Source organism: Hydra vulgaris, chromosome 01 (assembly GCF_038396675.1).
Source record: "Hydra vulgaris chromosome 01, alternate assembly HydraT2T_AEP".
Taxonomy (NCBI): Eukaryota; Metazoa; Cnidaria; class Hydrozoa; order Anthoathecata; family Hydridae; genus Hydra; species Hydra vulgaris.
Genome location: NC_088920.1, coordinates 3,537,780 through 3,555,401, shown reverse-complemented (window position 1 = coordinate 3,555,401; position 17,622 = coordinate 3,537,780). Strand labels below are relative to the sequence as shown.

At 28.8% G+C, this 17,622-nt stretch overlaps 3 protein-coding genes and 1 long non-coding RNA gene across 5 annotated transcripts in view; 1 reads left to right on the top strand and 3 right to left on the bottom strand.

Annotated features, from left to right (window-relative positions):
* Nucleotides 1–7,212: 7,212 nt before the first annotated feature.
* Nucleotides 7,213–7,853, bottom strand: LOC136074744 (uncharacterized). The gene is made up of 2 exons (XR_010635385.1): nucleotides 7,737–7,853; nucleotides 7,213–7,425 (listed from the first exon to the last, which is right to left on the bottom strand). It is a non-coding gene; the product is annotated as an uncharacterized LOC136074744 (long non-coding RNA).
* A 1,566-nt stretch (nucleotides 7,854–9,419) lies between these two features.
* LOC136073980 (uncharacterized) lies at nucleotides 9,420–10,410 on the bottom strand. The gene is made up of 2 exons (XM_065786277.1): nucleotides 10,135–10,410; nucleotides 9,420–10,070 (listed from the first exon to the last, which is right to left on the bottom strand). Exons 1-2 carry the CDS (start codon nucleotides 10,408–10,410, stop codon nucleotides 9,420–9,422), a joined length of 927 nt encoding a protein of 308 aa, XP_065642349.1.
* A 170-nt stretch (nucleotides 10,411–10,580) lies between these two features.
* Nucleotides 10,581–12,107, bottom strand: LOC136075025 (uncharacterized). Of its 2 annotated transcripts, none has more exons than XM_065787241.1 (3): nucleotides 11,949–12,107; nucleotides 10,959–11,016; nucleotides 10,581–10,887 (listed from the first exon to the last, which is right to left on the bottom strand). In XM_065787241.1, exons 1-3 carry the CDS (start codon nucleotides 12,028–12,030, stop codon nucleotides 10,638–10,640), a joined length of 390 nt encoding a protein of 129 aa, XP_065643313.1. In that variant the 5' UTR covers nucleotides 12,031–12,107; the 3' UTR covers nucleotides 10,581–10,637. The 2 variants fall into 2 exon arrangements, with proteins under 2 accessions (XP_065643313.1, XP_065643314.1); XM_065787242.1 differs by having other exon boundaries at nucleotides 10,581–10,800.
* Nucleotides 12,108–12,239: 132 nt separating this feature from the next.
* LOC136073979 (NACHT, LRR and PYD domains-containing protein 3-like) overlaps nucleotides 12,240–17,622 on the top strand; it is a 45,138-nt gene continuing 39,755 nt past the window's right edge. The window contains exons 1-2 of the mRNA XM_065786276.1: nucleotides 12,240–12,450; nucleotides 15,903–15,956. Of these exons, the coding sequence (XP_065642348.1) occupies nucleotides 12,426–12,450; nucleotides 15,903–15,956 (79 nt within the window). The 5' untranslated portion in view covers nucleotides 12,240–12,425. The remainder of the gene's footprint in view (nucleotides 12,451–15,902; nucleotides 15,957–17,622) is intronic.

The window sequence follows — 17,622 nt, the reverse complement described above, 5'->3', positions numbered from 1 at the left end:
TTGGCTGGAAGCAGCCAAACAGTTGTCAATACCCAAGACATGAATTTCAAATTGGTAAAAAAGCCCCAAAAATTAAATCCATTCCTATAAACACCCTTGCTGCTTATAATGAAAAGAATTCACCACTTTCTGTTGGAGCCATATTTTGCTTCAGCCACCTAAAAAGTATTTCTACAGATAACAATATTCACATGTTAGAACCAGCTCCAACACCAATAAAGTCTTGCTTTCCTGCTGGTGACATATATGTTCCAGATATAACAATCATTTCAGATGAAACTATCAAAGAATTAAAAAAAGCAGCACGCTCATTGTGTGAAGCATTTAGAGCAATTCCACTGTCCTTTCAGATAAAGCAAAGAATTTTTGAAATTTGAAAAATTTGAAATATTTAAAATGCAGCTTGAGAAGATATATGGTGAAGCAATTACACCTGGTCAATCAGAGGCACTAATTTCTTAAGTGTTACACAATTAGGATGAAGATGGTTCAAATCAACTGGTTCCAGAAGACCTTGTTGTACCAGTTAAGATGTTTCAAGAAAGTGATTCTTTAGGAAAAATTCTTTTGCTTTCAGTTATTAACCATAACGAGTAATGCCATAGGAAAAAGTAGAACATTTTTGTTTGAACAATTTATGTTTTGTCAAGGTTTGCTGCAAGATGTAGCTTATGATGTAAATAAAATAAAGTTTGACAATGGAGAGGAATATAAAGTGGCTAATGCCATTTTAATGATGAAGTTTAGCCATACAATCACACTTTATAAAGAAATTTGCCGGGAAACTATTTATCTCCCTATGTCAGATACCTCTTTATGGAGAATTCTTTGTGGAATAAAACCTTCTCAAAGGAAAGCTTTGGTTGGTCTTGATGATGTCATGGCAACTGGCATGGATGGGTTCCAAACTTTGATTGCTAATTCTGAAAAGTGGAAGTATAAAAATATTAATAACTTCCTTGGAAAGGAAGAAAATGAATCCAGAGCAAATTCATCAGCAGCTGAGGGGAATGTTAAAGCAAAGTGAGTATGAGACAACTCAACAAATTTGATCATTATTCTGTAGGCAAGTAAATTAATTTGTATATTTACAAATTCCCAAAGTATGTATGATAAAAAACGTGACTTTTTTTTTTCTTGGAACTTGAGATAAATATTAAGCAATTTCCTTTATCTTTCAAGTGTAATTTTTTAGATGGAGTAAACAAAAAAAAAAAACAGGAAAGCTGGTAATCACTTTTTGTGAAGAGTTTAACTTAACTGATGATGTGGTTCATAAAACTGTTGATTTGAAAAATGCACCTGAAAACGAAGAAGATGATTTAAACAACGATGTTCAGTTAATTGCAAAAGAGTTAGCAGCTGATTTTTAAATCGGTGATTGGATTGTTGTTCCATACTTTATGCAATGGTATCCTGCAATAATTCAAAATGTAAGATGTTACAACACTATAATATTGTATTTTTTATGGAACATTCTGCTGCACCCGAAGAGAACTACTTCAAGTCGCCAACCAAAGAAAATATTTTCAAATATTCGTCTCTTGGTGTTTTTTGTAAGATTGATACACCAACACCAACTAATCATAGAGAAGATTATTCACTCTCAAAAGATGATATTGACAACGTGGAAACTCAAATTAGCCGTTAATAAACTTCTTAAATTTATTTTTGTAATTCTTAGAAAACTGTAATTTTAAACACAGAAAACGTTGATCTTGAAGTTTAATGGTTCTTTCATTGATAAAGTCAAAAAACTAGTTTTTATCAAGTACTCTTATACAGTTCCGTTTTAAAAATTGCAGTACTAATTAGTAAGGCTGTAAGGTAGCCGTTGCTAAGTATATCTATACCGTTGCTAGGGTATTTTTTAGTTAAAAAATTGGCAAAATATGGTTACTCTAGAACTTCTGTAGACTTTTTATCACCCAAGCAGATGGATTTTTTATCAGATAGTGGAAGATGCATGTTTAAGGGAACTAAATAACTTATTCTGTTCATGGCAGACTTAAGGCCACTGTTGTTATGGGTAATCTATCAATGCGCGATGAACGCAAAAAGTGATTTTTGGCAGGTTACTTCTTCCCAGGTCCTTGTAATAACATAATTTTTGTTTCATAAAATAAGTGTATGTCTTAGTGTCTTTCAAAAACACCTAAGAAAATTACGTGCAAATATTGGCCTTAAGAGATATAAGAGCTCAAAGTTGGAGTAAAATTTCAAATTTAGTGGTTTCGGAGCACGATTTCTAAAGAACCAAAAATGTAACTATGTTAAATTTTTACTTTTACTATAGAAATCTACCCAGATTAGCAAAAAAATTAAAAAGAAATGTTTCTGTCATAATCATGTTGCTAAAACTGCTCCTCAAAGTAGCAATTGCACTCATTGCGCAAAATTTTCTCAAAATGGGCCAATATTTGGGACCCAATATCTTCAAAATAAATAGGAATTTTCGAAAAAATTTTTACCAGTGGCCTACTTTCATTGTCTTTTACAAAATATCTGAAAATGAGAACAATTTGAAGATATCACTTCCAGACATTGCCTAGATTTCTCAGACAATTGCTCTTAAAAGAAAGACTCTCTTTAGAGTTAAAAAAACTGTGAAGTACCTTAAAGTTTGGCTGAAAGACTTTCTTTCAGCCAAACTTTAAGGTACTTCACAGTTTTTGACGAAGTTAATATTTTTTCATTAATGTTAACACTGAATTTTTCCTTGTTTGTTTGGTTTTTGGTTTTAAAGACAACTATTTTAATTTTTGTAGCGTTTAGTGAAATTTTATTTGCTTTTAGCTAACCATGAGCGAGGCTAGGTTCTTTCAAACCGAGACGAGACCGAGACGAGAAGTTAGTACTTCTCGTGAGACCGAGAACGAGACGAGAAATTTAACAATTTTTGAAAACAAATTTATTAAAATCCAAGTAAAAAAAAAAATGTAAACATGGTTTTGACAAATAGACACAAATGACATTTCTCAAATGTAAACAACTTTTTCAAATATTATTTCAGAATTTTTTTGCCAAACTTTTCCAACAAGACAATGTTTTCTCTGATTAAGATAATTTGTTCTACTTTTTCTGGGTGTAAGTTGTGTCTGGATGATCGGATGACATTTCCACCTGAGCTAAAAACTCTCTCTGATTTAGTTGAACTTGTGTGAATAGCTAAAATTTGTCTAGCTAATGAAGAGAGTTATGGCAATGTATTTGAATGCAATTTCCACCAATTTAGAATCGGAAAGTCTTTTTTGGCATCAGTTTTGATATTCATACTGGCAAATTTTGCTTAAAATAAGATTCAGTTCAGATGTTGGCTTTTGTGTTTCAAGTCTGACGTTTAACTTGCGCTTCAGTTTTGAATTAGGGAACAAATCTGCTGAAAGGACTCTGGCAACAGGTTGGCACTCAACATTATCCTTAACCTGTGAGGCTAACCATTCTTTTGTTGTTTGAAATTTTTTGAAGAGCTTCAAGTGAAGTCCCTTTAAAGCAGAATTTAAGAAGTTTGCTTCCAGTGTGACAAAGAGGAAATCTTTTCTCAATGCAGCTTTTCAAGTTTTTTGCATACAAGACACCGTAGCCACTTTTTCCATCCGTCTCAATAAATTGATCAATTTTGTCATGGATTTAATAAAGAGAATCGACAACATTGTTAATTGTTGGAATAGACTCAGCCGACTACGTTTCTGTAGCTTCTTTAAGTGGTGCAAAAATTTCTAATGCTCCCTCGATTGATATCCACTGTGATGCACTGATGGTCTTTGAAGAAAAAATATCTTCATCTGCACATAAGCTGATAAATTGCACTATTTAGTTGTAGAACAGAATCCACGCAATCCATCTTGTGTCAACAGATTGGCGTAACTGTCAAAAATTGATTCCTTGAGCGTCTGATTCTGATTCAAGCAACTCAGCTGCAACTGTTGACTGGTGAGTTAAAGATGCCAAATCTTTGCATGTTTGCAACGCATCATCCATTCCAGCAGTCATTCCAAATGAGAAAATTTGTTTGCGGCTTTTCGCTTAAAAGGTTTGACAATATGCGCATTGTTTAAAGCTCTGTTTCTGCTCTTTTATTTCCGTTTCTTCAACTGATAGATGTCCGAAGCTTGCTTTAACTGATTTGTCTTGTCAAAAACGTCCTTAAGATGATCTAATTGAATTTTGTAAAAAAAAAAAACAATAGAAATCAATAGAATAAAACATAAACATAAAAGAACAACAAACACTGGTACAAAAAAAATTCCGTAAACATGAAAAAATGATTTCCACAATCTATTAGTCACTATCCAGCTAAGAAAATGTGAAAGTTTCAATACATTTGGATGATCTAAAAAAAAAATTCAACGTTATAACTCGTTCTGAAATTTAACCTTATAAAATGGCTTAGAAAGGCCAAAAAAGACAGTTTTTCTGGATTAACAAGATTTAGACCATTAAGAAATTCCTGCTGAGATACGGTAACTTGAAAAAATTACTTGGTTTTTTTACGGTCTTGAAACGTACAAAAAATTCAGATATACCGTTTTGTAGAGCGTTTTTTAGTTTTGTAATCTTCTTTGTTCATTAGAATTCTAAAACTATTGAAGAAAATGATTCTGATACAGATTGTTTATGAACATTTAACACTTAAATAACTCTTTTATTATTCACCAATTGAAGATTTGCTTCAACATTTCTGTGATTTGTAAAAAGTGTTAATTCAAACGATACGAAAAATTGTTTTTGATTAAATCAAATTTTAAAGCATTTCGAAAGTTCGAAATTTCGAACAAAATTTGGCTAAATGTATGACCTAGGCTACTACATAAGCCAATGACAATTTAAAAAAAAATTTTTTTTGTGTTTTAAGAATGGGTTTCCATCAAGATTTTTGTTGAAAACGAGCTTTATTTTGTATTTTGTTTTTTTTTTAATTCAGACGGTGCTAACCGACAAAATTGTTCAAAACTTTATCCATAAATTAGAATAGCTTCTATCCGGACAAAAAAGTTTCTATCCGGACAGAAAATTGGGAAATTAAAAAATGAATAATAAACTCGACTTTTTTTTTTCCTACCCCCTTTTTCCCTTTATCTTCATTTTGAGTTTTCTGACAATATTTTCTAAAGATATTTCGCATAAGCATTTTACATGTTTTAAAACTAAATTTTGTTTATTATAAATAATACATGAAGATAAATTGCAGTTCCTACTTGTGGACAGATGAGAGAAACAGAATGAGACCAGTAATTTTAAAAAAAATTCCTGGTCTCATTCCTATTGAATTATAAAAAACCCGTATCCGCGTCCCGCATTGCGCATAAATCTGTGATAATTTTACATAAGTTATTTTTTGTAAACAACATGCGTAATTTATTCAATGATATATTAAGAATATTCTTATTCTTATTATATCATTTATTTAAAATATTTTTCAAAATATAGCCTAAACCATAATAGTTTTATAATTATAAAAAATATCCACATTTTATATTGGATATTTTATTGACGAGATTTTTTAGAATTAAAACAAAAAAATGCAAAAAAACTTTTTTTCTCTATTTTGTTGAATCTTTTCTCTATTTTGTGGAATCTTTTTTTAAGAGATTATTTTTTCTTTAGGCAAAAGTTTTGTTTATTTGTTTGTTAGAAGGGGCGGATAGGGGGGAACGTTATACCGTGGATACTCTACTTTTTTTAAATCTATAGAAGAGAGTGGTCTAAAACGGGCCTTTCTGTTGAGACAGGCCCCCATCTCATCTAATCTTAAGCTTAGCCAAATATTATTGAAATTTAACATTAGTATGTTGTTCAGCTAACCATAAGAAAACTATCCCCGGAAAGAAAAAAGCCCTGTTCCACCCTCACTGTTAGAAATTTTTATAATCTATTCTTTTAGAGGCAATATTGAAAATAATGTTTTTAACAAAATGTTGATCAGATATTATAAAAAGGTAACAACTAGAGGAGTACCGGATATGATATCCGACCGGATAATCCGGCCAAAATGCCGAATAATTGTATATCATATATCTGGCCGGATATATCACTATAATATCCAACCGAATATATCATATGAATCGATGTATACAAAAACGTTCTAAGTCATAAAAACTGTTTTTTCGGGGAACGAGAAAAAACTTATTAAATCCAAAATTATTACTTTTAATAATTTCAAAAAAAAAATTTGGGTGCTTTTTGACATCTTTAAATATTAGATTTGTTAAAATACATATCAAAATTTGTGATGTTTATATGTGTTATACATAGTTAAAGTTGTCTGACTTAAAAATTGTTTTTATGACTTAGAACGTTTTTGTATACATCGATTCATATATCTTAGATAATCTCTCATCCCACCTGTACACATATTGTTATGCTGTAGTAGTTTCTATGACTCGTTACAGAAGAGCTTTGAGCACATTCTGTCTCAATTAAGTTTACTTCGAGTGTCAAATTTCTAATATGGTTATGGAACAGATGATTATTTATTACTAAAATATAAGTAACTGTCAGTTCTTGATTAAAACTCGGGTTTTATACAGGAATTAAATAAGGAACCCATTTTAGGCTAACACTAGGGTGAAATGGGCCCCTGGCATCTCTCTTTTTATCGGTTGCTTCTTAACGTAAGGCATATATGCACCTTTAATTTTCAGATAACAAATTGTAGAGCATAAATTAAATATCCTTTAAAAAAATTGTTTTTAGGTTTGTGTGTGCGAGGCTAGATGATTATATCATTTTTTGAAAAGGGGGATATTTTAGACAACTCTCCTCAAATATTTAACGAACCACGTTGTTTAAAAACTGAAACAAATTAGGCCTATTAAACAGGCTATTTAAAAATGATATGACATTTTATTAAATTTGTTAAGTTAATGCCTGATTTAAAACTTAAAAAACAACTAGAATTAGACAGGTCCGTACCGAGCCAACTTAGCGCTTCGGGAAAGCAAGAAATATTGTGCTCCCTTCCTCTAAAAAAAAATTAAATGTTAGTGTCTTTAACTCTGACATAATTTTTATTTAAAGAGACGGGGCGCAATTTATCTCATTTACAGAACAAAAGAGCGCTCTTTTGTTCACTAAATGAGCTTTTATTAATTAGAGTTTACGTAAGAAGGCGCAATTTTAACTATTTTTCGTATCAACATCAAAGAGACCAAATTTATGCGCCCCCGGCCTTGCCCTCAGTACGGCCCTGTAAATAGAATAGAATGGAACTAGATTTTTCATGTCATTTAATGTTTTTAAAACAATTTGTGGCTATGAAAATAGCCGTTTTTTAAACTTGATAGGGTTGTATCATTGACATTGGAAAGTATCACTGACATCCGCATCTTTGATTGAAATGTGGGCACACTCGCAATGATATCATTGTGGACATTTTGTGCATTGCACCCAATCGTTCTTTTTAGAGGATGTGTTCTTGCAAATCTGTAATAATAATATATTAAATGTCATTCTTGTAATCACTACTACAATATCTATTACTCCATCATTTTCTCAAATTTCATAGACAGCTATAATTTAGATATAACTGTAAACAACTCAAAGAAACAAGGAAACATGTGTTTATAAGGATAGGACCTAAAATGTAACAACGGTATATATTTATTTTTCGCCAACCAAATCGCATTTAATTCAAAGTGGACGAACAAAATAGTAAAGGAACAGGTTATTCCCTAATACAATATTGGAATAAAAATTTCAGCTTATTATTATGTTAAAATAAAATAAATACTTACCCTACAAATATCGTACAAACGTTCAAAACCACTTTCAAGGTTCTTTAAACACCTACCGCATAAAGTATCGTATATATATTTACGAAATTGTACTTCATTAAATGGATCATTGATATTTTTTTTTGAAAACACAATTTTAAAGAAAGTTAAATAAAATAGAAAATAAAAAAATTCGTGTAATGATGCATTTTTAAATAGTCGCAGACAAATTATAAGTTATGCAAAATATAATTAACAATTATAATTTATTGAACAATTACAGAATTAAATTTATAGTTAATAATGCATAAATGAATTTATATATGCAATTAATTAAATATAAGCAACATAATAAAAAATTAGTTATAAAATCGACAACTAAAAAAATGCTAATATATAAATATTACTCAAGATGGACTCTGTATGCAGAATGTATATTGTGTAAAAGTAATGATACCTTCACAAAATTGTAATGCATAATAGCATATGTAAACACCACAGTTGTAACTATCCTTCTGTAAACAATGACTTGGGGCTGAAATGACGGTTGGGTTTAAAATGTTAAATTTTAGTCGAAAAAGGTCTTTAGCAACAGCAATCGATTTATTGTGTGAAAAATTATTTGGCATAATATTGCAATGGAGTGGATCAAGTACAGTTACTTCTTTTGTTATAACTTATAGATATATTAAAATCCAATGAGAATTAGTTGGGTTAAAAGGAATAAGGACTTGTTCTATAACTTTAGTATCAACATCTCTCCATAAAAGCCGTAAACTTTTTGAACAGCTTAAAGCTGATGCTTCAGTTGGATCCAAATATTTCATTGAAGGGTACCTTTTTTTTAAGCAATGAAGAAAACTTCCTATGAGTTTCCTTTTTCCTATTTTCTTTTCTTGTTCTCTTAACTTTATTAGGCTGCCATTGATTATCCAACTTCTTATTTGGTTCAAAATTTAAAAGGTTATTATGTGGCTTTACAGGTATCTCAATTGAATTCATACTTTTGATGGCTTAAGCTTGACTGATCATGTCTTCCAGCTGTCTGTTCATTGAAAGAAGTTGCAAACTTATTATCATGGGATGAGAAATTAATGTAGATATTTCATCAACATTTTTTTGAAACCTTTCAGTCTCATTAATAAATGTTTGTGATTTTTGCTTCACTTGATTATTACCAGTATTAACAGCTAAAGATACTTTTGTGCAGTTTTTTTCTTGAGTTCTTAAAAGAAATGATCGTAACTTATGAACATGCTTGCAAAGGATTAGGATGTCATTACAATTACACCTATATAAATGCTGACACAAACCATTACAGGCAGGATTAAGACATGATTCTAAACACAAACTTTCCTTACAAGTGTCAGTTAGAATGTCAACATTATATGTTACATCTTTTGATTGACTTTTAACTGTGTACTGAGTTAATGAACATTTAATAGTACATTTATCTGAAATCAACATTCCTTTTTCATGTCTTTCTTTGTACTTTTTTGGGAGAGATATTGTTCCAAGATAAATGGTGTCTCTTTTGTGGCGCCAATAAATATCTTCCTCGATTCTTAAAAGTAAATTGACTAAATCGCCTAACCTTTTATTAGGTCGTCTTACCATATAAACTGTTTTCAATTTGTTATGTAATGACTCACATAACATATTAGTATCAGTGTCAGCATGTTGAAAGTTGCGATAACAAAAAGCCTATTTTATATGTCGAGGAGCATAGTATGTAACAAAGTAACTAATGAAGTTAGGACATTTATGTTCATATGCCTTTACAAAACCATTCATAGTTGATAAAAAAACATCAGGGTTTTTTTCGTCAATGATTGTCTCTAAGATCCTAAAAACTTCTTCTTGTAAATTAGATGGACCGACTAAAGGAAGTTTATTGCGCCATGCACGTTTTACATGCCATTTGCATAGCAAGTGGTGCACATCTCCAAAAACATTATTAAAAGAATTCCAGCCTGAAAAATCATCATCTGTCATAACAGCATTAACTTTTACAGAATGATTGCATCTCCTTTTTATTTCCTCTAAGAATGGTGTTATGATTTGTTCATCTGCATGGTTAGAAATAAGAAAAGCTACTGGATAACCCCTTTTAAAATCATCTCGAACTAGTAAAGTTACAAGAGGAAATGCATACTGATTGGTACAGTGTGTAGCATCAATACAAACAATTTGTGATGAATGCTTTTTAAACATTGATAGTTGATGCTTTTTTTGTATACCAACGACAAAGGAATCCTTATTAAGGTCAATGTTGTCATACACTTTTAGGCCGATAACAGTTTGCTGTCCTTGTGGCTTATAAACCAGAATGCTATTAAAATCTTCAGACTTCAACTTTTGAACAAGTAAAAAAGTTGAAATGCTATCATCAGGGTGAAGCCGACATCCCCTTTTTTACTGCTCTGTTGATAACAGAAATATTCTTTTTTGTAAGAAGAGGTGATTTAGTTAAAACAGCATCTTCATCATTTCTATTTTGTCTGTCTCCAAAACTTTCCCTAAGATCACGATAAACTGTATTTACAGTTACACCTAATGATAATTTAGCAGAAATAATTTTTTTAATATTACCTGGGATAGGTTGGTACATGGTATTTGTAATATTAACACTGTGGTTATGAGTTTTGATATACTGCACATTTGTGACACCATTTTTGTTTACTGTGACAATCATTCTGACAGGGCAGAAGGCACCTGATTTAACACTCCCTCTGTAGTACCTTTTATTAGTTTTTCTTGCTGGTTCACTAACAGAGCGATGCGGTTTAGAATGACTATCATTTTGACAAATGAAATAACTTGTTTACTGAAAAAAAACAAATGAAATAACTTGTTTACTGAAAAAAAACTACCACTTTGTTTACTGAAAAAAACATAACTATTAAGTTCCTCTTTTTCCTTTCATGCTAAGAATTCAGATTCTGATAAAAAATTGTAGGATTCTTTGAAAAATATACCTTCATGACATTCCTCTATGTGTTTAATAAGTTTGACTTTTTGAAAAAATACTTGGCCGCAGTCTTGATAGTGACATGGAGTTCTTTTATCTTTGGATTGATCATCTCTAAAAATGGTTTTATGTACCTGTAAAGCATGTCTTTTCATATTATCTTTTCTTGTAAATGACATCATGCAAGCAGAACACATAAAACTAAAAACAACAATTTTTATTTAACTCTTTATATACTTTAGTTACTTATTGACATCAATTAAGTATTTTACCCGGGTTTTTTAAACTGAATTTCTGTTAAACTATTCAATGGATCGATTGATGACAATGCTGAAAAAAAATAATGTAATTTTTGTTTTTAATTCACCACAGAAAACCACTAAAAAGTTTCATAATATCAACATAATGGTTCTTTTAACTATTTAATTTTAAAAAGGGGAGAATTTTCTCATATGAAAAAAATCCTTAAAATATGAGATTTATTGTATAAAAAAAACTTGACAAAAGTAAAACTTACTCTTATAACAAAAACTTTAAAAAGGGGAGAATTACTCTCATACGAAAAAAATCATTAAGAGAGGAGATTTACTCTTTTAAATAAAACTTGACAAAAGTAAATATTACTCTTATAACAAAAACTTTACAAAAGAGGAGAATTACTCTTCCACACCACCAAATAGGTTAATTTTATTAATAAAATGATTCTCTTTAATAATTTAATTTTGAAAAGGGGAGAATTACTCTCATATAAAAAAATCCTTAAAAGAGAAGATTTATTGTTTTAAAAATAACCTGATAAAAGTAAAACTTTCTCTTAAAACAAAAACTTTAAAAAGGGGAGAATTACTCTTACCACAGAACACCACCAAAAAGGCTCATTTTATCAACGCAATTGTTTTTTTTAACTATTTAATTTTGAAAAAGGGAGAATTACTCTCATATGAAAAAAATCCTTAAAATATGAGATTTATTGTTTCAAAAAAAACTTGACAAAAGTAAAACTTACATATTTAACAAAAACTTAAAAAGGGGAGAATTACTCTTCCACAAAACACCACCAAAAAAGTTCATTTTATCATTAAAATGGTTCTTTTTAATAATTTAGTTTTGAAAAGGGGATAATTACTCTCATATGAAAAAATCCTTAATTTAAGGATTTTTTTTATATGAGTTTTAAAGCTTATAAGAGGAGATTTACTTTTTTATGGGACTTACTCCCACTATCGATATTACATAACAACTCAAAAAACTAAAAACCCTACCTTCATAAGGATTTATTTCTGCAGCATTAACAAATGATAATTTATCACTAAGCTTGTTAAACATTTCTTTGTTTAATTTCATAATAAGTTTATTTACTTTAATAACACCAGGTATTCAAAAACTTTACTATTCACGACAAATTTTCACGACTAAAACATGCGACAAACTTTATGCAGGTCAATTTACGGGCTAATGTTTACGTCGGGAGTATTTCTCCCCTAGGTAAAATTCCGTTTAAATGTGCGCTCGCATTCGAAATGTCAACATTGCAAAATTAAAAGTAAACATTTGCTAATGCCATGTGACATTTTGGCAATAAGTTTTATGGCGTTTAGAACGTCTTAAGTTCTTGTTCTTACAACTGAGTACAATGATTAGTAATGTTCTTTTATGTCATGTAATGTGTTAAAAATAACTACCATCGTATTCAAAATGGAATGGAGTAATTGTTACCAAAAGTGCAATAGTTATATTTAATGTTTAATCTTCCGAGTGTTTTAGGTACTATTTATATATGTTTTTATTTTAATCTTTATCATGTGATTGTATTTTTTAAATTTGATAAAATTTTTGAAATAGTTTATCGTAACTCACTTTTCAAAAAAATAAAGAAGATATATAGCACATGAGGGGTTGAACCCGTGTATTCATACTGTAATTAAGCAGTATGTGTTCATACTGTAATATATTCATAATGTAATTCATATTGCACTCATGTAGTTGCATTGAAAATAAAACTTTAATAAACTTAATAAAAAGTACACGGTCAAGACAAGTTTGGTTTTATCACCAAGTCCACTTCCTATCTTTTTTTTTTTAATACTAGGTATGACAAAAAAAAATAAAAAATAATAATGATTAATGTAATGTAAAAAAACAAATACGAATGTATGAAAATACATTCATATTTATTTATACTCAGTAAATGTAATCATATTGAGTATGAATACATTCATATTATTCATATAATATAGTAACTCTCATTTTTTCTTTTTTTAAACTATTATTTTTGTTATAAAGTATACATTCAACACAGATAATCATTTATTCATATTTATATCATATTACAAAGTAATTTGATAACACATATTATCTTATCATAATACAAAGTAATATGATAAGAAAGTATGTGTGCTTGTCATTTTTTAGATGTGTATTTGCTTGACACAGTTCCAAGATTTGACTCAAGCAGATTTAAAATAACTCAAACAGCTTTAGAAAAGAAGTTTATATTTCTTTTTTTTTGCTTATCTAATCTTGATAACTTTGTAACAGCCCTTAGTTTGTATTAATTATTTTCACCTTATTAAATAAGGTCTTTTGTTTGTTTGTGTAACATTTTATTTATTAAGTTTAAGATATATTAAAAAAATTCATTTTATTTACCTTATTTTAAAGTTTTTTACTCTTTAAGATAAATATTGTAAGTCACAATCAAGTGGTTGCTATAGTTATCCAATTTTTTAATTTAAAAATAGTTTTTGTTATTGTATTTTATATTTAATAAGTTGTTTATGAGTAATAGTTTCCATTGTTTAGTTTTTTCTGTTTAGTAGATTAAAATTGTGTAACGTAAATATTTTGAAAGATATCCATTAAACATAATTGTATAATCAATCTTTGTAGGTTAGTAAATTATAGTGTTGACAGATAGAATACTAGAAAAGCGTGATTTAAAAAATTACTACAGTTAGAATTTTTTAATTCTATTATTTTTGTTTGTTGGGTGTGAGCAAAAACTTCATTAAATAAAGAAGTTTTTAAGAAAACTTCTTTGAAACTTCTTAAAAACTTTTCTCTTAAGAAGTTTTTAAGAAAACTTTTTAAAAATAAAGTTGTCTTGTAAAATCAAAATGTAAAAATAGTGTTTAAAATAGTGTTTAAAAATAGTATTTATATTGCATACAAAATATTTAATTTAAAAAAATTTAATTAATTAAATTAATAATAAGAAATAAGAAATATAAATTTGTTGAAAAAAGTTTACAGTTAGCACATTTAAAACATAAAAATTTTGATTTGAAAAAAAAGTTAAAATAAAACTTTAAAGAATCCTTTTACTTCTTTTTGTTTTTATAAAATTTGTAATTTGTAATATAAGTGATTTTATAATTTACTTTTTATTATGCCTAACAAATTTTAAAAAATTAGGTATTTTTGGTATAATAAGTATTGATCAAGTGACTCTGGTTTTTAAACTATGAAGTAACTTATTTCATTTACAATTTTCGCAAAAAGGAGATTTTGTCCTTTATCAAACTACATGCTAGCAAGTTCACCTACTTTTTAAATATGTTTATATACTATTTTTTAAATATGTTTTTAAAAAAGAAAGATGTTCTAATTTATTAATATAATTAAATCTATTTAGATGATCTAACATAAAACCTAACTTAAAAATTATAACAGTATTCTATATAAAGATAAATAAGAGCTTTTTAAAGAATGGAATTTGAAATAGGAGTAAAAAAACAGAGAGACAAAGAAAAGTAAACTTAAAGATAAAATTCAGAAAAGAAAAGTAAACTTCATGATAAGCTGTTGCTATTTGTTGTATTACGGCTAGCTAATCAAAAAGTTATGGTTTTATATCAAGACTAGATTATATAGTTTTATCATCAGCAAATAAAACTAATTTTATCAGTAAAATTGACAAGAAGGTATTAATAAAAATTTGAAAACTTTAAGTTTCAAAAAGATCTCACTTCTGTTACAGCATTGTGCTCTCAGTGGTTGGTGAACTTTAATTCATATAAAAAAGTCATGACATTCAAGACTGTTGCTACCTGTTGTATAATGGCTAACTTATTAAAATGTTTTTGATATGGTTTTATAATTATAGTTGTATCTTTAGCTAATAAAACTAATTTAGAGCAGTTAGAGAAGAAAGGTTAAAAAGTTTTAAAACTTAAGTTTGGCACGACTAATCTAAAAACATATGATGAATGATTATGGTCAAGTATGGCTCTATTACAAGTTAATCAAATAAATCTCACTTCACCTATTCCATTTAATGCAGATTAGAGCATTTTTGTTATTTTAGTTATCAAATCATCAGTACAATGACAGTATCAAAATATTTATTACATTAGAAATTTGTTAAATTTCGACAAATTTGTTAAATTTACAAACATGATTAGAGCAGGGGATCTAGATTACAACCATGGTTTGAGCAAGGTGTCTAACTAAAATGCTAGTAAGATTATTAAAGTTTATGACTTTTCTCATAATGAACTTATGAATATTTAAAATTTAACTTGCTATATTTTATATTTTATGTTAATATAAATTAATTAAGGAAACATGCTGTAAGTTATTTTATTTTCACTGTTTTTAGTTCGATGAAAGGAGATTTCCAATTTTACAGTAAACACTTAAAATAAACCAAGATCTATTTTTTGTCTATATTTAACTTTCGACTTGGTATAGACATAAATTTGTGTATGAAAGCACTTTATAAAAAAAAGTTATTTTGTAAAAATGATCTGAGACCAATTTTTTTTGTATATTTTATTTTCAACTTAGATAATATATGAGATAAAATGATACGAGAAGTTTAGTGTGTACAAAAGCACTTTTTTTGTAAAAAAAAGTTTTTTTGCATGATTCTGGAATCCCTCATAAGCATTTAATACTGGTAAATAAAATATCAGCGATAAGTTGACCATAAAAAAAAAGTCTTTGATATATGATTATATATAATACTTATTCAACAGATCATTATGTACATAGAGTAGTTTAACAACATATACTAAAGGTAAAAAAGAAAAACAACATATTCTAAAAGTAACTAAAACAGCAATTTTAAAAGTAATTAAAAATAGAACTACTATTTACCTTACTATGGTCCTTTTTCATCTTACTATGGGCCTGTATATATTAACTTTATATATTTTCTTGGTAGAAGCATATTTCTTATCTATTTATAATTTTGTTGTATTGATTATTTTAAGGTTTCTACGATAAAATGGGAAATTGTCTATTTAGCAGCTCAGTTGAAAAAGAAGGTATATGCTTTTTTTAGTTGATTTTTTTATTTGTTCAATAATTTTATTTTGAAACATAAAATTATAAATCAGCAAACGTTATAACGACATCTGAAAACGTTAAACATTATAAATCCTGAAAATCAGTCAATATTATTAACACAATTCTATTCAGGAGAAGGGGTGGACATGGCAAGTTGCATTTCTTTTTACTCTTTGAGCTCTGCAGTTTAAGTAGATATTTATCATAAATAAAACCAAGAAACCTTTTGATTGTGAAACCTTATAGTGTTATAAACTCTTATTGTTTAATGTACAACACTCCCAATGTTATATTTATCTTTGAATAGTTTAGCACCGAATGTCCAAATCTTTTATAAAGTGCATCCATTTCAAAGTTTGTATTAGTGTTGTTATATAAAAAGAATCTAAACTTTTACTTTTAATGATTTTATGTTTAAATGATGTATGTATGTACATACATACATACATGCATGCATACATACATGCATACATACGTATGCATGTCTGTATGCATGCATGTATGTATGTATGTATGTATGTATGTATGTACAGTCGTGATCAAAAGTTTGGAGCATTGCATAAAAAAACACAGTTTTCATTAAAATCTTCATTTATTTTATCAAAATATATTAGTAACTATTTAAATTGACAAAAATAATATCTATGAAACATTAGTTAATGTTTGAATATTTGATATTATTACTTGGTTTGAGTTGAATATTTGATATTAATACTTGGTATGATGTCCTTTAGCTTTTAAACAATTAGCTAAGCAGTTAGGCATAGAGTGAATGAGCTTTCTTAAATATTCAGAAATCATAAGTTGAGTCCATACCTGCCAAATTTTTTCTTGTAAATCATCCAAAGATAAGGGTCTTAGTTTCTGAACTTCGTTTTTAAGATGACTTTAGCAGTTTTCAATGGGATTAAGGTCAGGTGTGTTACCAGGCCAGGGGCCAATAATCTCAATCCCATTCTCACGCAATAAACTGCTCACAAGTTTGGACCTGTGACAGGGTGCTCCGTCACGCTGAAAGTTGTGGGCATTTGTGATGTTCATGAATATTTTAAGTTTTTCTTTAAGTATTTCAAGATAAATATGGCTGTTTATTGTGGTGTTAGAAGGCATAAACCATAAACCACCACTTTGATTTACTGTAATGGCACCCCATATCATGATTTTAGGGCAATGTTTTACTGTAGAAAGCAAATACTGGGAGTTGTATTGTTGGCAAGGCGGGCGTCTAATGCTTGTAGATCGACAACCAAACTGTTCGATTAGTGATTCATCACTAAAAATTACATCCTTCCAATCTTCCGCTGACCAGTGCTTGTATTTTTGACAGAAGGCGATTCGGTCTCTAATATTTTTTTGAGAAAGGCAAGTTTTTTTTGCCGGAACATGGCTATTTAAGTTAAATTGTTTGCACAAACGTCTTCTAATTGTCTTCTAATTCTAATCACAATCGTCTTCTAATTCTAATCACAATCATAATCGTCTTCTAATTCTAATCACAACACTTATTGCAACACCAGTTGGGAATATCTCAGATAAAATTTCAAACTTTTGATTGCGACTATATGTGATAGTTCATCTAATACTGGTAGATTACTGATTATACCAGTAATCCGATACCGGATTTTTATAAATTAAGGCTATCTG

Excerpts from the sequence above, each read along its gene's own strand:
- LOC136075025 (XM_065787241.1), bottom strand. The coding sequence starts at position 12,030 with ATGAAATTAAACAAAGAAATGTTTAACAAGCTTAGTGATAAATTATCA. Across the intron at positions 11,017-11,948 it reads AGAAATAAATCCTTATGAAG|CATTGTCATCAATCGATCCA; the intron begins GTAGGGTTTTTA and ends ATTTTTTTTCAG. Across the intron at positions 10,888-10,958 it reads ATTCAGTTTAAAAAACCCGG|TTTTATGTGTTCTGCTTGCA; the intron begins GTAAAATACTTA and ends TGTTGTTTTTAG.
- LOC136073980 (XM_065786277.1), bottom strand. The coding sequence starts at position 10,410 with ATGATTGTCACAGTAAACAAAAATGGTGTCACAAATGTGCAGTATATC. Across the intron at positions 10,071-10,134 it reads TTTCTGTTATCAACAGAGCA|TTGAAGTCTGAAGATTTTAA; the intron begins GTAAAAAAGGGG and ends CTTGTTCAAAAG.